Raw genomic sequence first — 20,063 nt, 5'->3', positions numbered from 1 at the left:
TTTAGGAATTAGGAAAAAGCCTGGCAATTGGGGCATATATCAAGGCATGTTTAGAACCTAGTACTCCACACCATCTATTTTTTTAATTATAAAATTAGTGATTCCCACATTCCATTAGATTAGATGATCTCATTTGTGTATTGCAAATTATTTTTTTGCAAATTAATATCTTATTTTTACCCCAAATCTTATATTATCATTGTTGTTATAACAATATTATTTACACAAATCACACAGATTTTATTAAAACTTACACAAATAACCTATAAATATACATATATATTACATTGATTACCTTCGTAAGAAAGAGATAAGTGTAATTTAAAAAAAAAAATAGTAACGAATGTAATTAAGTCAAACAAAATATGGTATATTGTGAAGAGAAGTCCAAATAGTATAATATATATATATATTCATTATGTTTTATTCGTTACAAACTGAATCAATAAGTCTAAGGATGTGTTTAAATTACTCTCATACTATATTATACCATATTTTGTTTGACTTAATTACATTCGCCACCATTTTTTATTTAAGAAATTATATTTATCTATCTTACAAAGGGTAGTCAGTATAATGTATATGTATAATTATAGGTGAATTGTGTAGGTTTTAAAAATGTGTGGTGGTTTGTATAATTCCACTAAATTAATGTTAGTTAATTCACTCTAATAATAATACAAGTCAACTCCAGTAATCTAATAAAATAATTTACTAACTGGTTACTGATTCAATCATATATATACTTCCTTTAAGTAAATAATATCATTCTTTCAATATCCACTTAATAATAATAATAACAATACAAGTCAAATCTAATAATCTAATATAATAATAATTTACTAACAAGTTACTGATTCAATGATTTATACATACCTACTTACTTAAAGTAAAGAAATCAAATTCAAATATCAGCAATGAAAAAATTAAGGAGAAAAAGTGTATTTGACGACCCGCACCCGTGAATGCACGGGCTTTACGAAGTAATAGAAAATACAAAGGAAAGGTATTTTTGTTTATTCGTTTTGCGTAGCTTAGCAGGGAAACGCAGGGAGGAAGAGGAAGCTGCTTCTTTCTTTAATTCATTCAATTAGGTTAATTCCCTTCTCCCCAATCTTCTTTTCTTTCATATTTTATATTTCTGATTTTTGTTCTCTTATCTGCTTCTTCATGCAGCCTTTGTTTTTCACATTTTACATTCAATCCCTCGTGCTTTCGAAAATCTGAGGATTTTTTTTACCTGTGTTAGAAGAACAATTATCTGAATCTGAATGAAAACGGATTTGTTTACAACATAGTATCAGACCTATATCTATGTATATATGTTGGATTCAGATGCCATGTTGAAATTCATGCGTGGTTAAAGTTTGTTCTTATTCAAAAAAAAATTATTTGGTTTGTTTTTTAAATTCCTAGAAATATCATCTCTGCAAGTATGGGTCAATTTACCAACACCGGGGGATTTATTATTCTGATTTCCCTGGTTTCGGAGATTGATTTGTTGCAAATATTTTTGTAAAATATTTTTGCTGGAAAAGACAATTTTGTAAGTTTAATCTAGTTTATAGTTTTATAAGAAGGAATAACCATTTTGAAGCATTACCAACACTCCATTGTTTCTTTAGGCTGTATCTTCAAGTTGAAATCACAATCTTGTTTTAATAAGTAACTTAGCAACATGTTTTTTTTTAATCTCCCTTGATCTTTGTTTCTATTTTTATTTGATAGGTTTGCATCTCTTATGCATATTTGTCCCTGGATTCTGCTAGTCAGACAAGAATTTATTTCACTCTGGCCGCTTTAACAAATTCAAACTATTCTCGCGCCTCTAGGAAGGTGTGGGGTGATGATAAAGCGGGAGTGATTCTGCTTTGTGTTTTGCGAAGATCGAGATCATCAGACATATGGAGATTGTGCCGTGTTTCAGTTGGGTTGTCGCTTGATTATGGCTAAGGGTGTCTCTTGCTGTATACCCAGAAGCTGTTTCTAGTTTGCAACTGAATCTCAGCAAATTTAGGGTCTTTTATAGGCTTCTGGACTAATTGATGAACAGTATTTATTGTCATTGATATTTTTTTTGCCTTAAAGATAGTTTCTTGTTTAGATGTAATGTAGCTCTCAAGTCTCAACATCATTGCAGCAATGTTTAGGTTTTCTTGTTTCCATGCTAATGTTCAAAATAACAAGCCAAAGGTAAGTGGAAGATGCAATGCACTATAGATTTAGAGTAGTTTGGTTGATATCACATTACTTATTTTGACTCTCTGCTCACCTCTTGCAATCAGAAAATAGTTCAACCCTCTACTGAAGCAATGGCAAAGGCTTCTCAAGATGATTCCCCAAAGCAAGTGTCTAATGATCCCTCTATCACCACAAGTTCAAATCCATCTCCATCAAAAGCACAAGTACATAAGCAAATGAACGTCAATGGGAATCAAATGAGCAAGCAGGATTCAGTTGAACACATTTTTAGGCCTGAGGATCTGGATAGAAAATCTTCCTCTGAAAGTGACGTAGAAGTTCACCAAACCAGGCATATTAAGAAAAGCCAGTCTCTGGCAAGTGGACTTTACCAAGAGGGCAGGAGATATACTGGCTACATAACCGAGGGTGATGCAGATCCAGAGTTTTCTTTTAATAATGATTCCAAAAGCCGCAATGAGTCACCAGTTTCAGCTTGCAGAAAAGATCATGACATCATCCCCACTGATCAGTGTAATAAAAATCCGAACTCTGAGTTTCAACTCAGTTCAGGTCGTGCAAATGATGGCTCAATTTTTTCAATAGGAGATCTGGCCCCATCAGATAAGGATGCTCAAGAAATTTCTGATACTCCATTATCTGGTGAATTTGCTGGTGATTCTGCTGAGCAAACTTCTGATGGTCCAAGTACACCATATTTAATGAAGTCACATTCTTTACCCAATTTCGAAGATCCTGCACTTTCTTCTGGAACATACGCTTTTAAACATCCACCTTCAATTTCAAGATCTTCTAATGATCTTCATGCTTTAGGCAAGAGACAGAAAGAGGTATTCATCAATGAATCTGATGATCAAATAAGGGGAGATCAAGAAAGAGAGAATGGCATAGGAAAAATGGAAGAGAGTCACATGGATAGTTACTTCAATGATGGTATTGATTCTTATCTGACTTCCGCTCCAGCAAAAGACTGGGTAATGCCAATTACAGATGATATGATAGCTGTTGAAACCCTTCAAGGAGATTCTTCAATTAATTGCTTTGGTGAATATCCTAACAAAGATTTTAAGATTAAACGTGTCGAGGATTGGGTAATAGGTCTCCAGCATTGTGGAGCACCTCTGGAGATGATAAATGAATTGCCTGAACCTGTAGATCCTGTAGTTGATGTTAACACCAAAAATGGTGTGACTGCTGCCGGGATGGACCATAAGGTCATTCCTGGAATGGAAGCTGCTAAAATATATATATCTTCTCTGAGTGCTAATACCACAGCGGCTCAGCTGGCAAATCATGGGTTGGTTGTGATACCCTTTTTAAGTGCTTTTGTGAGTTTGAAGGTGCTCAATTTGGCTGGAAATTCTATCGGTTAGTAATATGATTTATTTATATACTTATTACTTTTAATTTTGGACAGCCTTCATCATTGTCATGATACTCATCATACATATTATAGTTACCTTTTCCTTTCTGTTATCTCTTTTCCAGTGAGGATAACTGCTGGTGCTCTTCCCCGGGGACTTCACGTCTTGAATTTGTCAAAAAACAATATCTCCACTATAGAGGGCTTACGTGAACTTACACGTCTTCGAGTCCTAGATCTCAGCTACAACCGTATACTAAGAATTGGACATGGTAAGGCAACTTCTGGATCACATCTCTATTTTATTTGATTTTCTGGGAGTTATTTCATATGCACAGTATCCATTGACATTCAAATTTTGATTGCTGATATTCTCTCTATTTTTTGGTTAACCTTTCCCTCATTTGGAAAGGTCTCGCATCTTGTTCATCTCTGAAGGAGCTGTACCTGGCTGGAAACAAGATCAGTGAAGTAGAGGGTCTGCACCGCCTCTTGAAACTAACGATCTTGGATCTCCGTTTTAATAAAATTTCAACAACCAAATGTCTAGGCCAACTTGCAGCAAATTATAATTCATTGCAGGCTATCAGCTTGGAAGGGAACCCAGCCCAGAAAAATGTTGGAGATGAACAACTGAAGAAATGTCTGCAAGGCCTTCTTCCCCATCTTGTCTACTATAATCGCCAGCCTATCAAAATGAGCACTTTAAAGGATGGTGCAGATCGTTCAGTTCGGTTGGGCATGAATTCCCACCAGTTTGATCGCAGCCTTAGATCAGATCGCAAGACCACTACAAAGAAGACCAGTCGGCCATCGTCCTCTTCCACTCATGCTCGCAGAAGTCAAGCAGTGGAGTCACCAAAACTATCCAAAGGCAAGCAAAACCAGTTGCCACCATCAACTAGAACAAGAGGATCAACCCCAAGTCGCAATCATTTTGATGTTCCCAGTAAAGTGTTGAACATGACGTCAGAGCTCTCTATTCGCAAAAGTCGCAGTGAGGGAACTCTTGGAGCTTTGTGAGTGGCTATTCCATTGCCAATTGTTTCGACCACTGCCTTTGTTTCAGTATGCATCTATTTACATTGGTTTTTCATATTCATGTCGGGTGTTTGTTTGAACCCTTTTTGTTGTTTGCCCTTAAATTTGCTGCACTAGGTTTGGAAACATTGGTTTGTGGGCTGTATGCCCGATAATAAGCAGCAGCTTTCTGTAATGTACTATTTCTGTTTCAGTACAAGGATTTCTTTTAAACACCTTTGTTTTTAAACATACTGTCTCCCTCTTATTTTTTAATCATAATTTTAAGAGAGTATAATGTGATAACTCAATAAGACAGAATTTGTTATAAAAAAAATAGAGCATATGAAAGAAAATGCTGTTATCCTTCCTCTTGCATTACTATGTTTCCACTTCCAGTAAGTTGTTCAAAACATTAATTTCATTGTTTGACAAACAAATATATTAACTCCTTGTGATTAATGTATTTTCTTTGATCCGACAAATTCATCAAAACTTACAACTGAAAGAGTTTCATTATTTGTACTTCAAGTTTGAACATTTATGTCATGTATTCATACTCATACACGAATTATATCATAGTACAGTTATGTTGATACAATAAATCTTCTGTGTTGCTAGCATATTCAAACTGGTAGCCTTGATATTAGAGTTGTGTGAAAACGAATTTTTACAAGCAACTTACAAATGCTAACTAAAGACCACTTTACAAATTACAAGGTACAATCCACCCCAATATCTGGGTTCTTAACTTCAACATATTCTCCTCCATTAGGCGTATCAGTGGCCTCTTTCCTGTGTTATGATCAATTCATATACAACAATTCAGAAGATAGCAAAACTAACATATTCAGTAATATGCGAGATTATTACATGTGGGAAAAGAGTACAGCAAGTAGTGACAGTATGTACAACGTGGCTATTTATGAAGCATAGGAACGTTCACGGGGGACCAATAGCAGTTAAACTAGTCTATTCACTTTTGTTGATATGCTAAATAGTAGTTCTAAAAATGTGGACCCTAACGTGACTTTTGTTGAGATGCTAAATGGTGATTGTAATTATTTGTATATTAAAAATAATTAATTGTCTTTTAATTAAATTCCTTGATATGCATGAAATATCAAGGCAACCAACCAATTTTGTGTCCTCACACTTCGTGATCACTAAACCTGGTTGTTAGCTTTCTTGTCGATTAATAGCTTCTTAACCTTTTGGGGCTGCTTATGTAAAATTGACTTAACCTTCAACAAGTGAACATACATGTGAGGATATATGGATATAATATGTAAAGATGCATATGAGTGTAAACTTCCTTGTAAGAATATAAGCACAAAATTATAGTAGATTCTCCACGTATCCTTACTTATACTGAGTTAATCATCTGAATGTCTTTACATGTATCCATTCATATGATTACGTATCAACTCTTGTTGGGGTTCAATAGTTAGATCACCCTTCCGGTCCAACCTCTATTATACCAAAGAACAAAATAAAAATAGACAAAGTTACATATTTGCATGAAAAATTATAAAATAAGTTATATAACTCCTTCAGAGAAAATGATAGGGCTACAACCTTCAGATGGTGATGCTCTAGAATCTAGATATTCCTTCACAGATCAAAAGTCACAACCAAAATCTAAAGCCTAAGAAGGACGCATGAGTACAAACTCAATTCTTAGTAAAAGCACTTATCACTTTATGGCTACCAAGCCTAACAAGGAAAATCTCCTCTTCATATAATTGTACAAAGCTGATTCCTCCCTCTCCTTAGGCTTTGTTTGGGAGTTAAGAGGGAAAGGAAAGGAGAGGGATGAGAGGGTAAAGAGGGGAGGAAATGAAGGAGAAGGGAGGACAAATCCAACTAAACCCCTCCCTTGTTTGGGAGTGTGAAATTTAGATAGGAGGGGATGGAGAGTTAATGTAATACAAAAATACTATTTTACCCCTCTTCCTCCTTTAAAAAATCAATAGTATGTTATGTATTATATGTTATAGAATAATATTAGTAAAGGTAGTTAGGTAATTTGACTTATTTTCCTCCCAAAACACCCTAGTTTGGGGGAACTATGTATTTTGGCCTTTGGAAGGTTTGAGGAGGTTTGAAAAATCCTTCAAAACCCTCCCCTCTCCTCCACTAAACTCCCAAACAAGGGAATCCCTCTCCTAAACCTTCCCCTTCTTTTCCCTCCTCCTCCAAAATGATACTCCCAAACACACCCTTAAACTATAATGGAGGATTTCTTCAATGAAGATTAATTGACGTAAGTTGTCACATTTTCTTGAAATGGGATGAAGGACAAACGTGCAGGTAATATATCAAAGTGGTGAAGCTATTGCCAAACCTAAGAGACATAAATTATATTTCAACAATGTTATTTTGGTAAAGATAAATTCATCTATTATCATGTCAAAATCATATTTCAAAATCAGAGACATAAATTATGAAGGAAAAATGTATACAGTGCATTGTCACTATATTAATTCATGTCTAATTACTATTAACTCTTTAAAAATAAATACAAATAAATAATAAATGATATAATGAGTATATATAATTCTTTACACTTGCAGATATATTTTGCTATCATAAATTATTGGTGAGGACTCTGAAACTTTGAAGTGTTAACATGAAGTAATGGTTTCAAAACTGCATTATCATTATTGTAAGAAACCCATATTTGATTGCTTTCTCAAATTATCTGCATCAGATAGCTAAAAGACAGGTCTAGGATCAAATATTTAAGAGGATTTTTTCATACACATAAATAGAAAGATTTTCATGTTTAAGACGCTCAAACTTCATAAGAAACTAAAAATATAATGGGGAATGGGTATGCCTTAAAACTAAATATTTAATAGATATTGCATATTGTTTCCCAATATCTTTTATATACTTTTAACTCTATCATTGACATGAAAAAAACCCTTATAATAATTAGCCCAACATTTCAAAATTTTAATTGAAAGATGAATGATAATTCATTAATACACTGGTATTACTATTTACTACTACTACCACTACCAATGAAAATTCTGTAACAAAGTAAATTTTCCTTGCAACAACCAAACATTTTCCTATGGAATTTCATTAACTATTTCTGCTACCTTGATACAAAAGTTAGATGTGTAATGTCAGGAAGCCAAATTAAAGAAAAGGTAAGCCAAATAAATGTGGAACTCTGCTTTTTCAACCTCTCAGTTCCTTCCCCTAAATGTTGAAAAAGCCAAACAAGTGCAATAAAACTTATGTCACTGTATTGCAGCAGAGAATGAAGAAGCACCAAACACGAAAAAGAGAATTCTCACGTCAAGTATTTAATGTCAATTATTATTATGGTATAGTTCCCTTCTAGCAGACCTTCCAAACTGACACCTATCTTTAGCTTCTATACAACTTCGCAACTTCTTTTTGTAGCCATAGCTTGAGCTCAAAAGAGAGAAAAGGTAGAGCCACATTAATGTCAAAATAATACCAAAGAGCTTTCCACAAAACACTGTAAATGTTAAGCTTATGAGAATCAAGTATATTCCATTGCATTCAAATTTCTTTTGCTTCTTCACTAAGCCTTCATGGTTACTTTCTTTCTGTTTCTCTTTTGTGGAATAGTGCTTGGTTAAACTTTTTGATTCTGATGGAATTGAACAAGATGAAGCTGAACTATGTGAAGATGTACTTGATAAAATTGATTGAGAGTCTTCTGAACCACAACTATGCTCTGATCCAAAAGAATCACGGGGGTAACGATTTTTACTGCGAGTTTTTGTTTTCTGCAAGCAAAAAGATAGCAAGGTAATAATAAAAAACAGTGCAAGATTAACATTCAAGTTCTCTATATAAAACAAAAACATACTTGGGTTTAAGAGGCAGAAAATGTTTATTGAAGATCAAAAATCAATCTTTGTTTTCGAAAATGTTCTGGGTACACACACCGACACTTTCATGATAATTTGCACTCAGAAAGATATTACTTTTGAATGTGCATGTAACAAGGTTCCATTTTTTATATGGTCGTGTATATAAGGAAGATAAAAATCAAATGTAAATTAAAAATAAATGTATACAATATTAGAAAAGTAATGCTAACTTACCAACATGGTTTGGAACACCACAGCTTTAATCACCCGAGAAAGTGTTCGTTTTGGAGGGTGCTGCATGATCCAACTCTCTGAAATCTTAGTAGACTTTTGGTGAAAAAACTCAGATTTGGTGTCTGAAATCTTCTTCATATCATGCTTGTTTGCTTCTTTAGACTTAAGCACGTCATTTATGTCAACAACGGGACGAAAACATAGTAAGAACTTGCTCCTTGAAACGTTTCTCATAATTTTGGTGGTTGAGTAAGTCACAAGAAAAAAACGCAAGTCTTGTTTGGAGATAATAATTGTTGTGTAGCCTTTAAAGAGTTACAGATGAAGATATTTTTGGTTAAAAGTCCGAGCTAATAAGAAAGGTTCACGAGAAGAAAACAGAGAAGCTCTGTTTTTTACATGAAATAAATCACATAGAGTGAAGGCCACATACATATATATATATAATGTTGGGTGTGTTTGGTTTTCTTTTAACCTCAAGTGACCCTCTTTTTTTAATGTAAAAGGGGTTGGAAGTGGAAAGAAGAAAAAAGGGAAGGAGCACTTTGGGGTTATTGTTGAAGGATGTGACTCCTATTTATTTTCTTTTGAGAGAGAGGCTTTTCCCTTCACTTTAAGTTACCAATAGTGAGATCCTTTATGGACTGTGAATTGTTTGGTTGAGTTGGGATTTGGCATTTGAGGATATGAAATGTGATCTTAATGAAGGGTTTTGCGTGGTGGTGTATTAAATTTGTAGGTATAAGCTTGGCTTTGCCCTATTTAAGATGGTTTAATTAGGATTCTGGTTGAGATCATGATACAAAACTTGATAATTTTCATACACAGTGTCATCACATTGTGATTGTGATTGAATGTCAAAATGATTCTCTATCTCATAGCATGTTAAGTACTTAAGTTGGTGTGATTTGATAGAATTTATTGGGGAGAGGTTGTCCACTATAGTGAAGGGCTCAAGGCTCTTGTATATTGTATCTTAATTGTAATTAGTGGCACTTATGGTCAATAATTATAGAGTGTATTTGTTGTAAAGATTTATACATAATCAATGTATCATTTATTATTTATTTGTATTATTTTCTTGAATAATCAATGATGATAGAATATAAGTGGTGAATGATATAGTGATTATGTATAAAACTTATAAACTATGAATACATTTTTCTCTTATAACTATATATTACCTATCTGAAAACTAAATAAATGTAGATCATTTTACCTTTTTATCCCATAATTGTTTTCTTCACCTTAGTGTAATAACTTTTTTTTTCAAATTGATACCCCAGGTTGATATATGGTCTCTCAAAATTTTAATGTGTATCAAATTGGTCCATCAAATTTGTATTTAGTAATATATTTGTCCCTCAACTATTTTAGTTGATTTTAAATTGGTCCTTAGTTTGATGCTAATTTAAAAGTATAACCCCATTGTGTTAAGTATTAAACTATTAATAGATTTGAATTTGAGCCACAATTTAAATAGTATGGAAAGAACAATTAATCATGTTACACGTTTATTTTTCATGACTTTTACTATGTAGCTCCGATTGCAAAGAACCCACCTGACCTGTCATGCACATAAAATAAATTTGTTGGATTAGTTGGGCCTAAAAAAGTTAAATTAATGTTAATCTGGTTTATTGGGCATAGATGCCGAAATTTTGTTCCTTCCTAGTCAAGAATGGCAAGGGATTTATGGTACATTTGTATTCCACCTTTACGCCTTTAACTATGAAAGCACAAATTAAAGCTTCCCCTTATTCCTTTCTTCATCTCCTATACATGATTAAGGAGTCATTATTTTATGGCAGCAAAACTGAGAATTTGAGAAAATACGTTTGGAATGACTTCTTAAAATTCTTCAAGCCAGCGTGTTTTTGTTCTATTAAGTATTAACTTTTCCTTATTAATTGAATTTGAGTCACTATTTTGTGCTTCAAGACCCCGGCATGTATATAAAATTATAAATTGTAGCACATGGTCAATGAGTAATATACAACCTCAAAGGAAAAACAGTTACCAATAAGTTGTACATTTTTTTGTGTTTAGAAGTTTATGGAAAATGAATGTTAATTCATTTCTGCCTCATATACCATTAACAATGACTTAAAATTGCTAATGCTAATTTTTTGTTTATTTTAAGGAGCTAATGCTAAATTTTAATGAGTGAAGTGATGGAAAAATGATAACTATAATTCAAATGTAATGTCTTAAACATTTGAGCTATCAAATTCGAAAGATCTATTCTCATAAACTATGTTTCAAATTTTGTCTTACATTAACAAAATATGATATGTCAATTAAAAAATAAATATTTTTTATTTTTTTTATTTTTGCTTCAACATAATTAGTGTGAGATGTAGTTTAAAATAATAAATCTTTCTTCATTAAATCCACATATAATTTATCATTCATCAATTAAATTGTTTATCCTAATGTTTTGGATCACTCTAAACTTACATTTTGGTACTATCAAAGATTCCCTCACCTTATACAACTATGAAAGTGTATCTTTTTAAAATTATAAAATACCACAAACGTATGCTATTTTTATATTGGTATGAATAATTGACATATTGGATCTAATGATCCTCTTCAGGTAGTGATATATGTGAAACCAAATTTTTTTAGGATCCAAATTATTAATTATTTTTTAATTAAATAATCATACAACTCAAAATTTTCATAACCATGCCTACCTTTGGTGTTCTTTGATGATAAATAATATGAAATAAAGATCTATTTTTTTTTATTCATATCATAGACTCTTCATGTATCAATAAAAATATAATATATTAATTAAAAATTAAACATTGATTATTATTATTATTTTTGTTTTATTAATAGTAATGTGTCTTATTTTATGATATTAAGTATTAAATTTGTATTTTTATTTTAGAGAATTACAATGTTTTTTATTAGATTTATTTTATATTATAATTTTTGTATTTATTATAATATTCAACTTAAAATGAAATGTATTAATTATAGTTATATAGGATTAATATTAAGTGCGAAAATAGAAATTACATCATTATTCTATTATTACATTTATCACTGAACCATCTTTTATCCAGTTCCCACCATCGACAGCTTTATCTCCCACCCATTCAATTCACCACGACACAAGCCTAACACCTTCCCTAACTTGTCACCAAAATAACACTTGTTAAAGTGCAACCCAGTGTACTAGAATTTAAATTGTCACTAACCAGAAAAGATACCTTTGTCTCAAAAAAAAACTCTGCCTCTCATTGTTCGTGTTCAATAAATTTACTTAATATAATTTTGTTTTTTTATTTAATTAAATAACAAATTTTAATTGAGCTAAAATATAAAGATCTTCATTGCATTGCCAACAATTTCAGTGACATTTCTAATATTCGGAAGTAGTAGAGTGTGCAACATATATTAAAAATTTAAATAACAAAAATTATACATAGTTATATATTATATATAAAAGCAAAATATGTTTTAACTATCACTATGAACTAATTTCTAATTTTTTATTTTGCTTTGTAATTTTTAATTTCTAAAAAAATTATATAACTATTATTAACAAAATAACTATCTATCCCACTTTAAATTGGATATTACTATATATAAAAAAATTATAACATAAAATACATTCAATACAAAAAACATTCTAGTTATCTATAACAAAATTAAAAATATGAAAACATTAATATAAAAATTACCAAAGTTTATATATAACTATCCAAATAAATTAGATGCTTCATATAAATTAATGTCAAAATTATTAAATACTTATTGTTTAATAAAAGTCAATAAAGAGTCATTTATCCATGCTTACAACCTTATTAGCTCAAGCTCACCCCTACCAAAATAACACTCCTAAACCAATAGTAAAACCCACTACTGTTACCTCGCACCATCGGCTCTAGCATGAACCAAAGACCTAAACTGAGAGCCACCACACACCTCCACGCTCTACCCTAACTGAACCTGCTATCCACCAAAATATACACCATCATAAAACCCTAAAGTTTTTCAACTCAATCATCGCATAACCCCAAGTCTAGTGACCTTGTTCGGTGCACTGGAACTACAATATTTTTGTTTGTCTCCACCAGTTTTGTCACGCAAGTTGAGTTTAGGTGCAATATAATGTAAGGGTCGTGAGAAACAAGGAGTCCGAGGAAACAGAGGATGTGTTGAAGCTTGTTGGGAAATGGGTTGACAGGTGGTAACATTGGTATTGCGGGGAGGCAAGTAAAATAAAGGAAAAATAATATACTCTTTTATATATAAAAAAAATATCACTTCTACTATTAAAAATATAGAAAAAATTGATTATTTATCTCTCTATTAACAGAGATAATACGTATTAGTCAGAGAGGGGTGAATAGGATCACATGAGACTACAAATGTCCTTTTCACAAAACTTATTTTAGTTGAAAACCCCTACCACTTTCAACATCTTTAAATACTAGTATTTTATTTTATTTTTCAACGATAAATTAATATATTGAAAATTTTATAAGGAATAAATCGTATATGCATTATTAAAAAAAGAGAGATCCTAAACTAATACATTATGTAAGGTATTTCATGTTTTTCTAGTTGATCTTATAATTTTTTTATTTGATTTAAAAAGTCCAGGTATTTTTTATTTTCAAATGATCCTATAAAATGTTGTTCGTTTATTTCAGTGTTGGGTGAGAATTATGGGCCTTCCACTCGAGTATTGGAGTGCCAAAATCCTCTTATCAATTGCCGGCGGTATAGGGACCCCTATATCGTTGGACGAAGCAACATCCAATAGATCCTTTGGACATTTTGCAAGAGTTCTTGTTGATGTGGACTTGAAGGGTACTCTGCCCAATCAAATCCTTGTTGAAAGGGAGGGATTTGCTTTCTTTGTCAACACTGAGTTTGAAAACCTCCCTGCTTTTTGTACTGGGTGCCACTCCATAGGGCATACGGTGGCGGTTTGTAGGAAGAACAAACAATCGATGGAGGAGAACCTCAAACCCGTTAACAAGAAAGGTAATCATGGGGCCAAGAAGTCTACAGAGAAAATGGTGGATAATCTTGTTGTTAATCTTGAAATTGATCACTCATAAAATCTGAATCTTTTGAAAAGGGTTGCTCTCCCTCAGTTGGCAGAGACAGAGCATTCAACAGGTATTGATGAATTGCCCATCATCTCTGATAAGAATGGTGGTGATTTGGATGTAGTTATTCAAAATCTTCAATCTGAACAGTTGGTAGTTCAAGAACAGATTGAAAACATTGTTGCTGCCAAGGATTCGAAAATAGTTGGAAGGTTATGGGCTGATGATACAGATTCTGAGGCTGACACAACAGAAGAAAGGATTTTCACGCCGGTAATGTCGAAATCTCAAAAGAAAAAGCAGAGGCAAAGACAAAGTCTTGGAAAAGTTCATTATACCCGAAGGGGTAGGCATACTAATGTTGCTCAATGAAGGTCTTCTTCTGGAATTGCAGGGGGATGGGTAACCCTGACACAAAACTCATCTTAAAAAATTTATGTATTTCCAATAAACCTGATTTAATCTTTATCTCAGAGCCTATGATTCGTGCGGATAAAATAAGTCCTAGATTTTGGTCTAGCCTTGGTATGAAGCTTTTTATTGTCAATGATAGGGGCCCTCTCCTTCCTAACATTTGGGGTATCTGTCAGCTTGATCATCAGCCTAAGGTCATCGCTAACTCTGAGCAACAAGTTTCTATCGAATTGGACATTGAGCACAAAAAGATTTATCTTTGTGCGGTGTATGCCAGCAACCAAACATTGAAGAGAAGGGTCCTTTGGTCTGACATCACTTTTCTTCTTGCTTCCTTCATTGGCCATTGGTGCTGTATTGGGGATTTTAATGCAGTGTTAGGTACTTATGAGTGTAGAGGTTCTCACTTACCTAATAGAATGGTGTGTGAGGACTTTAATTCCTTCACTGAGGAGACCAACCTCACCCATCTTCCCACTAGAGGAGCCCAATTCACTTGGTCTAACAAAAGGAGAGAATCTGCCCACACTGAGAAAAGGCTTGATAGAGCCATATGTAATGATCATTGGTTGAATGAATGGTCCCACTCCACCTGTTGCACCTTGCCTAGATCTGGGTCTGATCATCATCATCTGATGGTTTCTGCCTCTGGGGTAAGTATCCATAGTCATGGCTCTTTTAAATTTCACAAAATGCGGACTCTTCACCATGGCCTTAAAAGTTTGGTTGAAACTAGCTAGAATTCGAGTGTTGTTGGGTGCCCTATGTTTGTGCTTTCTCAAAAGCTCAAGAACCTCAAAGCCTGCCTCAGAACCTGGAATAAAGAGGTGTTTGGGAACATCCATCTCCGAGTTAAAATTGCCTTGGAGGAAATTAACTCTATTCAGCAAAGAAGAGGTCTGGTGGATAATGACCAGGGGCTAATTGATGATGAGAATTTGGCTCAGCAGAAGTTACTAATGGTTTTAAGAATTGAAGAGGAGTTCTGAAGGGAGAAGGCTAGAGTCAACTGGCACACCAGTGGTGACAGAAACACAACCTATTTTCATAAGGTGGCTAAGATAAGGCAAGTCACCAAGTCCTTAACGCTTCTAAGAGATGGTGAAAACAACATCTGGGACCCTGCTGAAATTGCCAACCATGCAGTGTCCTATTTCAAGAATTTATATGCCTCGGATAATCAATCTCAGCCTAATGAACTTATCCAGTTGGTTATCCCCAATATGGTCACTGAAAGTGATAATTGTATGTTTACTAAGATTCCTTCCTCTGATGAAATCAAGGCTACGGTGTTTGCTATGAAAGGTGAAGGAGCCCCTGGCCCTGATGGGTTTGGGGGATGTTTTTATCAGGAGTTTTGGGAGATTGTTGGTGTTGATATCTGCAACTCGGTCACTCAATTCTTCACACAATCCTGGATGCTTCCCAACCTTAATTCCAACTCAGTGGTGCTTCTTCCAAAATTCACTGGGGCTGATAAGATTGAGGATTTCAGGCCTATCGCATTGGCCAACTTCCAATTCAAGGTAATCTCCAAGGTTCTGGCTGACAGGTTGGCTATTGTGGCTCCTTCTATTGTCTCCAGCCAGCAAAGAGGATTTGTAAAAGGTAGTCAGTCAGCAAAGAGGATTTGTAAAAGGTAGACAAATCACTGATTGCATATGCATTGCTTCAGAAGCAGTGAATCTTCTGGATCACAAGACTTTTGGGGGTAATCTAGCTATAAAATTGGATGTCAGGAAAGCATTTGACACAATTGATTGGAATTTCTTGCTGACTACTCTTCATGCTTTTGGGTTTGACAGTAAATTCATTCATTGGATCCAAGTCATTTTAAACTCAGCCAAGCTTTCCATTGTGGTAAATGGGCATAGTGTGGGCTTCTTTCCTTGCAAAAGAGGTGTTAGACAGGGAGATCCTTTGTCCCCTCTCCTTTTCTGTTTAGCTGAGGATGTCCTTAGTAGAGGTATATCAAAGCTGATTGCTGAGGGGAAGTTGAGTGCAATTTATGGTCCTAGGAATATCTCCACTCCTAGCCATGTCCTGTTTGCTGATGATATCCTCATCTTCTGCAAAGGAGTAAAAAGAGAAATTCTGGCCTTGAATAACCTGATTTCTACCTATGCCCAAGCTTCTGGTCAGCACATTAATCTTGATAAATGTAAGTTTTATTCTACTGAAGCAAATGCTAGGAAACTATCCAATCTGGCTTCTTGGTTGGGTTTCACAGCGGGCAGGCTCCCCTTCCTCTACTTGGGGGTCCCCCTCTTCAGAGGCAAGCCTAGGACTATTCATTTGCAGCCTTTAGCTGATAGGATTATCACTAAGCTTTCCAAATGGAAGGGTTCCTCCCTATCTATTATGGGAAGGGTTGAATTGGTGAAGTCAATAATCCACAGCATGCTAGCCTATAGCTTCCATGTCTATGCTTGGCCCTCTACCCTGCTGAAATCTATGGATCAGAGCATCAGGAACTTTATCTGGTCAGAGGATTCGAAGGTGAGGAAATTAGTCACAGTTGCTTGGAATAAATTATGTTATCCAGTCAAGGAGGGTGGTCTTGTATTAAGATCCACCTATGACCTTAACCAGGCTGCAATCTTGAAGCTAGCTTGGGTCATGAAATCTTCTAATCAGGAATGGGCCTCCTTCTACAGATTGAGATTCTATAGGGCTGGTGATTTGAGGGCTAGCTATGTGGCCTAGAATTAAAAACGTTTGGCACATGATTATTGACAACTCCATCTGGCTTGTGAGAAATGGTTCAAAAATCAGATTTTGGTCTGATAATTGGCTAGGTGAGCCTTTGGTGGATACCCTGTCCATTCCTCCTCAGACTCAAGCGACCCTGGCAGCCTCAGTTGCTGATTTTATTCATGACCATAAATGGACTATACCTTCTTGGATGCCTCATAAGTTCCCTTCAATCACTGATGCAATGGTTTCAATTCAAATCAATCAGGACATGAGTGATGAATTGGTCTGGAAGCACTCTAATGATGGGAAACTCACTCTCAAGAATGCTTATAGCTTCTTCAAGCCTGGAATTAGACAATTGAGTTGGTGCAATTTGATTTGGTCCTCATCCATACCTCCTACGATATCCTTCAATACTTGGAGGCTTATCAATAATAAAATGCCTACAGATGAGAACCTTCAAAAAAGAGGAGTCCATATGGCCTCTGTTTGCACCCTTTGCCATGCTGCAGCAGAAACTTCTCTGCATTTATTCCTCCAATGTTCCTATGTTTTTCCTCTTTGGAACTGGCTAGAGAACCTTCTTGGCAAGAATACTGAAAGGTCCTCTGTTGCTGCTCTTCTCCAACTGCCTACCAACACTTGGAGTCATCAGCTTAATGAGGTGATAATTGCCTTTATTGTGAGCACAATCTCAACAACTTGACACTGCAGAAACCAGGGTAGGTTTGAAGACAAGTCTCTTACCATTGCCCAAGCCTTGGCAAGGATTCAAAGGGGCACTGCAATGATTGGCAATTTTTCTAAGGCAACTGTTAAGCCCTCTATGGAGGAGCTTATATTGCTTAGAGCTTTTGGAGTTTATCCAAAGTACACCTTGGCCCCTGTTATCACGGAAGTGAGGTGGCTCCTCCCTAATCCTGGCTGGGTGAAAATTAACACTGATGGGGCTGCCCATGGCTCCCCTGGTCATGCCGGAGGTGGTGGTATTTTCAGAGACTGCCATGGGAAAATGTTGGGCTATTTTGCAACTTATATGAACATCCAAGACTCTCTCTATGCAGAATTGTTTGCTGCAATCTTGGCAATAGCCATGGCTAAATGGAAAGGTTGGTACGCGGTTTGGCTTGAGTGCGACTCAAGTACGGTTGTTGACATATTCAAAGGGAAATTCGATGTTCCTTGGAAATTAAGGAACACTTGGAGTAAATGTTGTTGTGATCTAAATGTTTTGAATTTCAGAATTACTCATATTTATAGAGAAGGCAATGCTTGTGCCGATAAGCTTGCTTCATTCGGGGTGAATTCCAGGGTCAACTCTTGGTGGAACTCAACCCCCTCTTTTCTTTTGCACGAATTCAATAGGAATAGGCTCTTATTGCCTAACTATAGATTCAAGCATTTGTAATCTCCTATTTTCAATGAAGTTTTTAGGTGTTCCGTCACCCTTATAAAAAAAAAGTTTAAAATAAGTATTCGCAAAATTTAAGTTACAGAGAGATTTTGTAATTTTACTCATTTTTAACTCAAGTAAAACAATATTGTGGATTTTAATGGACCAAAATGTGGTCCATGACCATGACGCACCACTTAGAAGGTCCCATCAATTAGTAACTACAGCCCGAGTCCTATATTATCACGGACAAAGATTTGTTGTCATAAACTTTGTTCTAAACTCTGTCTCAGATCAATCCTATTATGTCATGTCAGTTAAAAAAAATTAAATATTCATAAATTTATTAATTTTGCTTCATTGTAATTGGTCAGGAACGTGGTTGAGGACAAGGTTGGGGATAGCAGATCTCTATCCATTTTATCACATCCAGTGCAGCCTTTCTATCCCTTCATAGAAACCAGTTGAAGTGAATTTGGGCTGGGCTTGTATTAACGACACACGGCATACTTTTCCCTGATAATAAGAGTTCAGATCTGCTATCTCACTCCTTTCATTTTTTTGGTCTTTTTTTTTTGTTTTCCTTATGGTCTTCTTTTCTGGTCTGTTTTTTTTTGCCTTTGCTAATTTCTTGTCTTTATTTAATTTGATATCATATCAAGTTGTATTAAATAGTGTTCTCTTTTATTTTAATCAGCTCATTTAAAAATCTTAAATTCAGGTATCATTAGTCAAGAATTTCTTTTCTAAGTTTATGCTTCTCCTTTTTTATATGTTAAAAATGAACTAGAGAGTGCATTTTAATATAAAATATTTTGTTTTTTAAGAATTAATAAGTTAGTGCAATACAATAATATTTTTAAATGAATATGTTATAGTAAATTTATTACTTAGTTAATTATATTAAATGATATATATACATTCAAAAGTGATGTCAATGTATTACTGATTTGAAAGAGGCTGGAATTATTAAAATATATATATATATTTGACATTAAAATATCTCTTCTAAGAGATAATTTCTCTCCTACAGATAGTAAAAATATGATATGTGGACTATTTTGTTTTATTTTAGGAATATTTTTATAAAAATAATTAAATATAACATATGTCATAATTTTAGTGGTCGTAAGGATATTACTTATCTCCTTTTATCAGGAGACTTTATCATGTGAATCCTTATACTTACGATCTTAATTATAGGCAATGTCATTAAGTATATGCTTCAAATTTGGATTGAATTTTTAGTGGGAAAAAGATCTAGTGAAATTCTATCCGAGAATTACACGCTTTGAAGTTTCAATTATGAGTTAATGAGTCAAAAGGCAACGTGCTTCACACATCCCATGTTGCAATTTTTTAAATAAAAAACCCTCAGTTCCTTCGTTCTTCTTCTTTAATATTTTTATTTATAAATGTTGACCACAGATTTCAGTCCATTAGGGATGGCAACTGGCATGGGTAGTAGTTATCCACTATCCATTTTAAAGTAAGAGAACATTATCCATACTCCTATATTCATACGGGAACTCGTGTATCAGTATTCGCGGGTATTTCTGTGTACTGCGAGTTTCTTATATTATAAATGAATTTTTAATTTTTTTTATTCTACTATGTTTAAAATGAGATGAAGCTTAATTAACAAAAAAATATATTTTTTCTTTATAAAATATATGTGTTTCTAACTTTCTACACATGTAATAATATTTGTAGGGTGTTTCATCACAAAAAAACTCAATAAAATATGTAAACAAAGTAAAAGGAAAAGTATACATAATGTAATAAATGTTAGAATAATGTAT

General features: G+C 34.1%; 2 protein-coding genes across 3 annotated transcripts; one reads left to right on the top strand and one right to left on the bottom strand.

Moving 5' to 3' along the window:
• Nucleotides 967-4,835, top strand: LOC109355198. Of its 2 annotated transcripts, XM_019598209.1 has the most exons (6): nt 967-1,094; nt 1,729-2,193; nt 2,286-2,598; nt 2,689-3,570; nt 3,691-3,837; nt 3,978-4,835. In XM_019598209.1, exons 2-6 carry the CDS (start codon nt 2,143-2,145, stop codon nt 4,586-4,588), a joined length of 2,004 nt encoding a protein of 667 aa, XP_019453754.1. In that variant the 5' UTR covers nt 967-1,094; nt 1,729-2,142; the 3' UTR covers nt 4,589-4,835. The 2 variants fall into 2 exon arrangements, with proteins under 2 accessions (XP_019453754.1, XP_019453753.1); XM_019598208.1 differs by having other exon boundaries at nt 2,286-3,570.
• On the bottom strand, nt 7,852-9,138 carry LOC109353729. The gene is made up of 2 exons (XM_019596090.1): nt 8,680-9,138; nt 7,852-8,358 (listed from the first exon to the last, which is right to left on the bottom strand). Exons 1-2 carry the CDS (start codon nt 8,911-8,913, stop codon nt 7,912-7,914), a joined length of 681 nt encoding a protein of 226 aa, XP_019451635.1. The 5' UTR covers nt 8,914-9,138; the 3' UTR covers nt 7,852-7,911.

This window comes from Lupinus angustifolius, chromosome LG08 (assembly GCF_001865875.1).
Source record: "Lupinus angustifolius cultivar Tanjil chromosome LG08, LupAngTanjil_v1.0, whole genome shotgun sequence".
Lineage (NCBI taxonomy): Eukaryota > Viridiplantae > Streptophyta > Magnoliopsida > Fabales > Fabaceae > Lupinus > Lupinus angustifolius.
This window is presented reverse-complemented; position numbering and strand designations above follow the sequence as displayed.

Coding starts and splice junctions, on each gene's coding strand:
- LOC109355198 (XM_019598208.1), top strand. CDS start 2,143: ATGTTTAGGTTTTCTTGTTTCCATGCTAATGTTCAAAATAACAAGCCA. Junction 2,194..2,285: donor TTCAAAATAACAAGCCAAAG/GTAAGTGGAAGA, acceptor TCTTGCAATCAG/AAAATAGTTCAACCCTCTAC. Junction 3,571..3,690: donor TTTGGCTGGAAATTCTATCG/GTTAGTAATATG, acceptor TCTCTTTTCCAG/TGAGGATAACTGCTGGTGCT.
- LOC109353729 (XM_019596090.1), bottom strand. CDS start 8,913: ATGAGAAACGTTTCAAGGAGCAAGTTCTTACTATGTTTTCGTCCCGTT. Junction 8,359..8,679: donor TGGTGTTCCAAACCATGTTG/GTAAGTTAGCAT, acceptor TTTTGCTTGCAG/AAAACAAAAACTCGCAGTAA.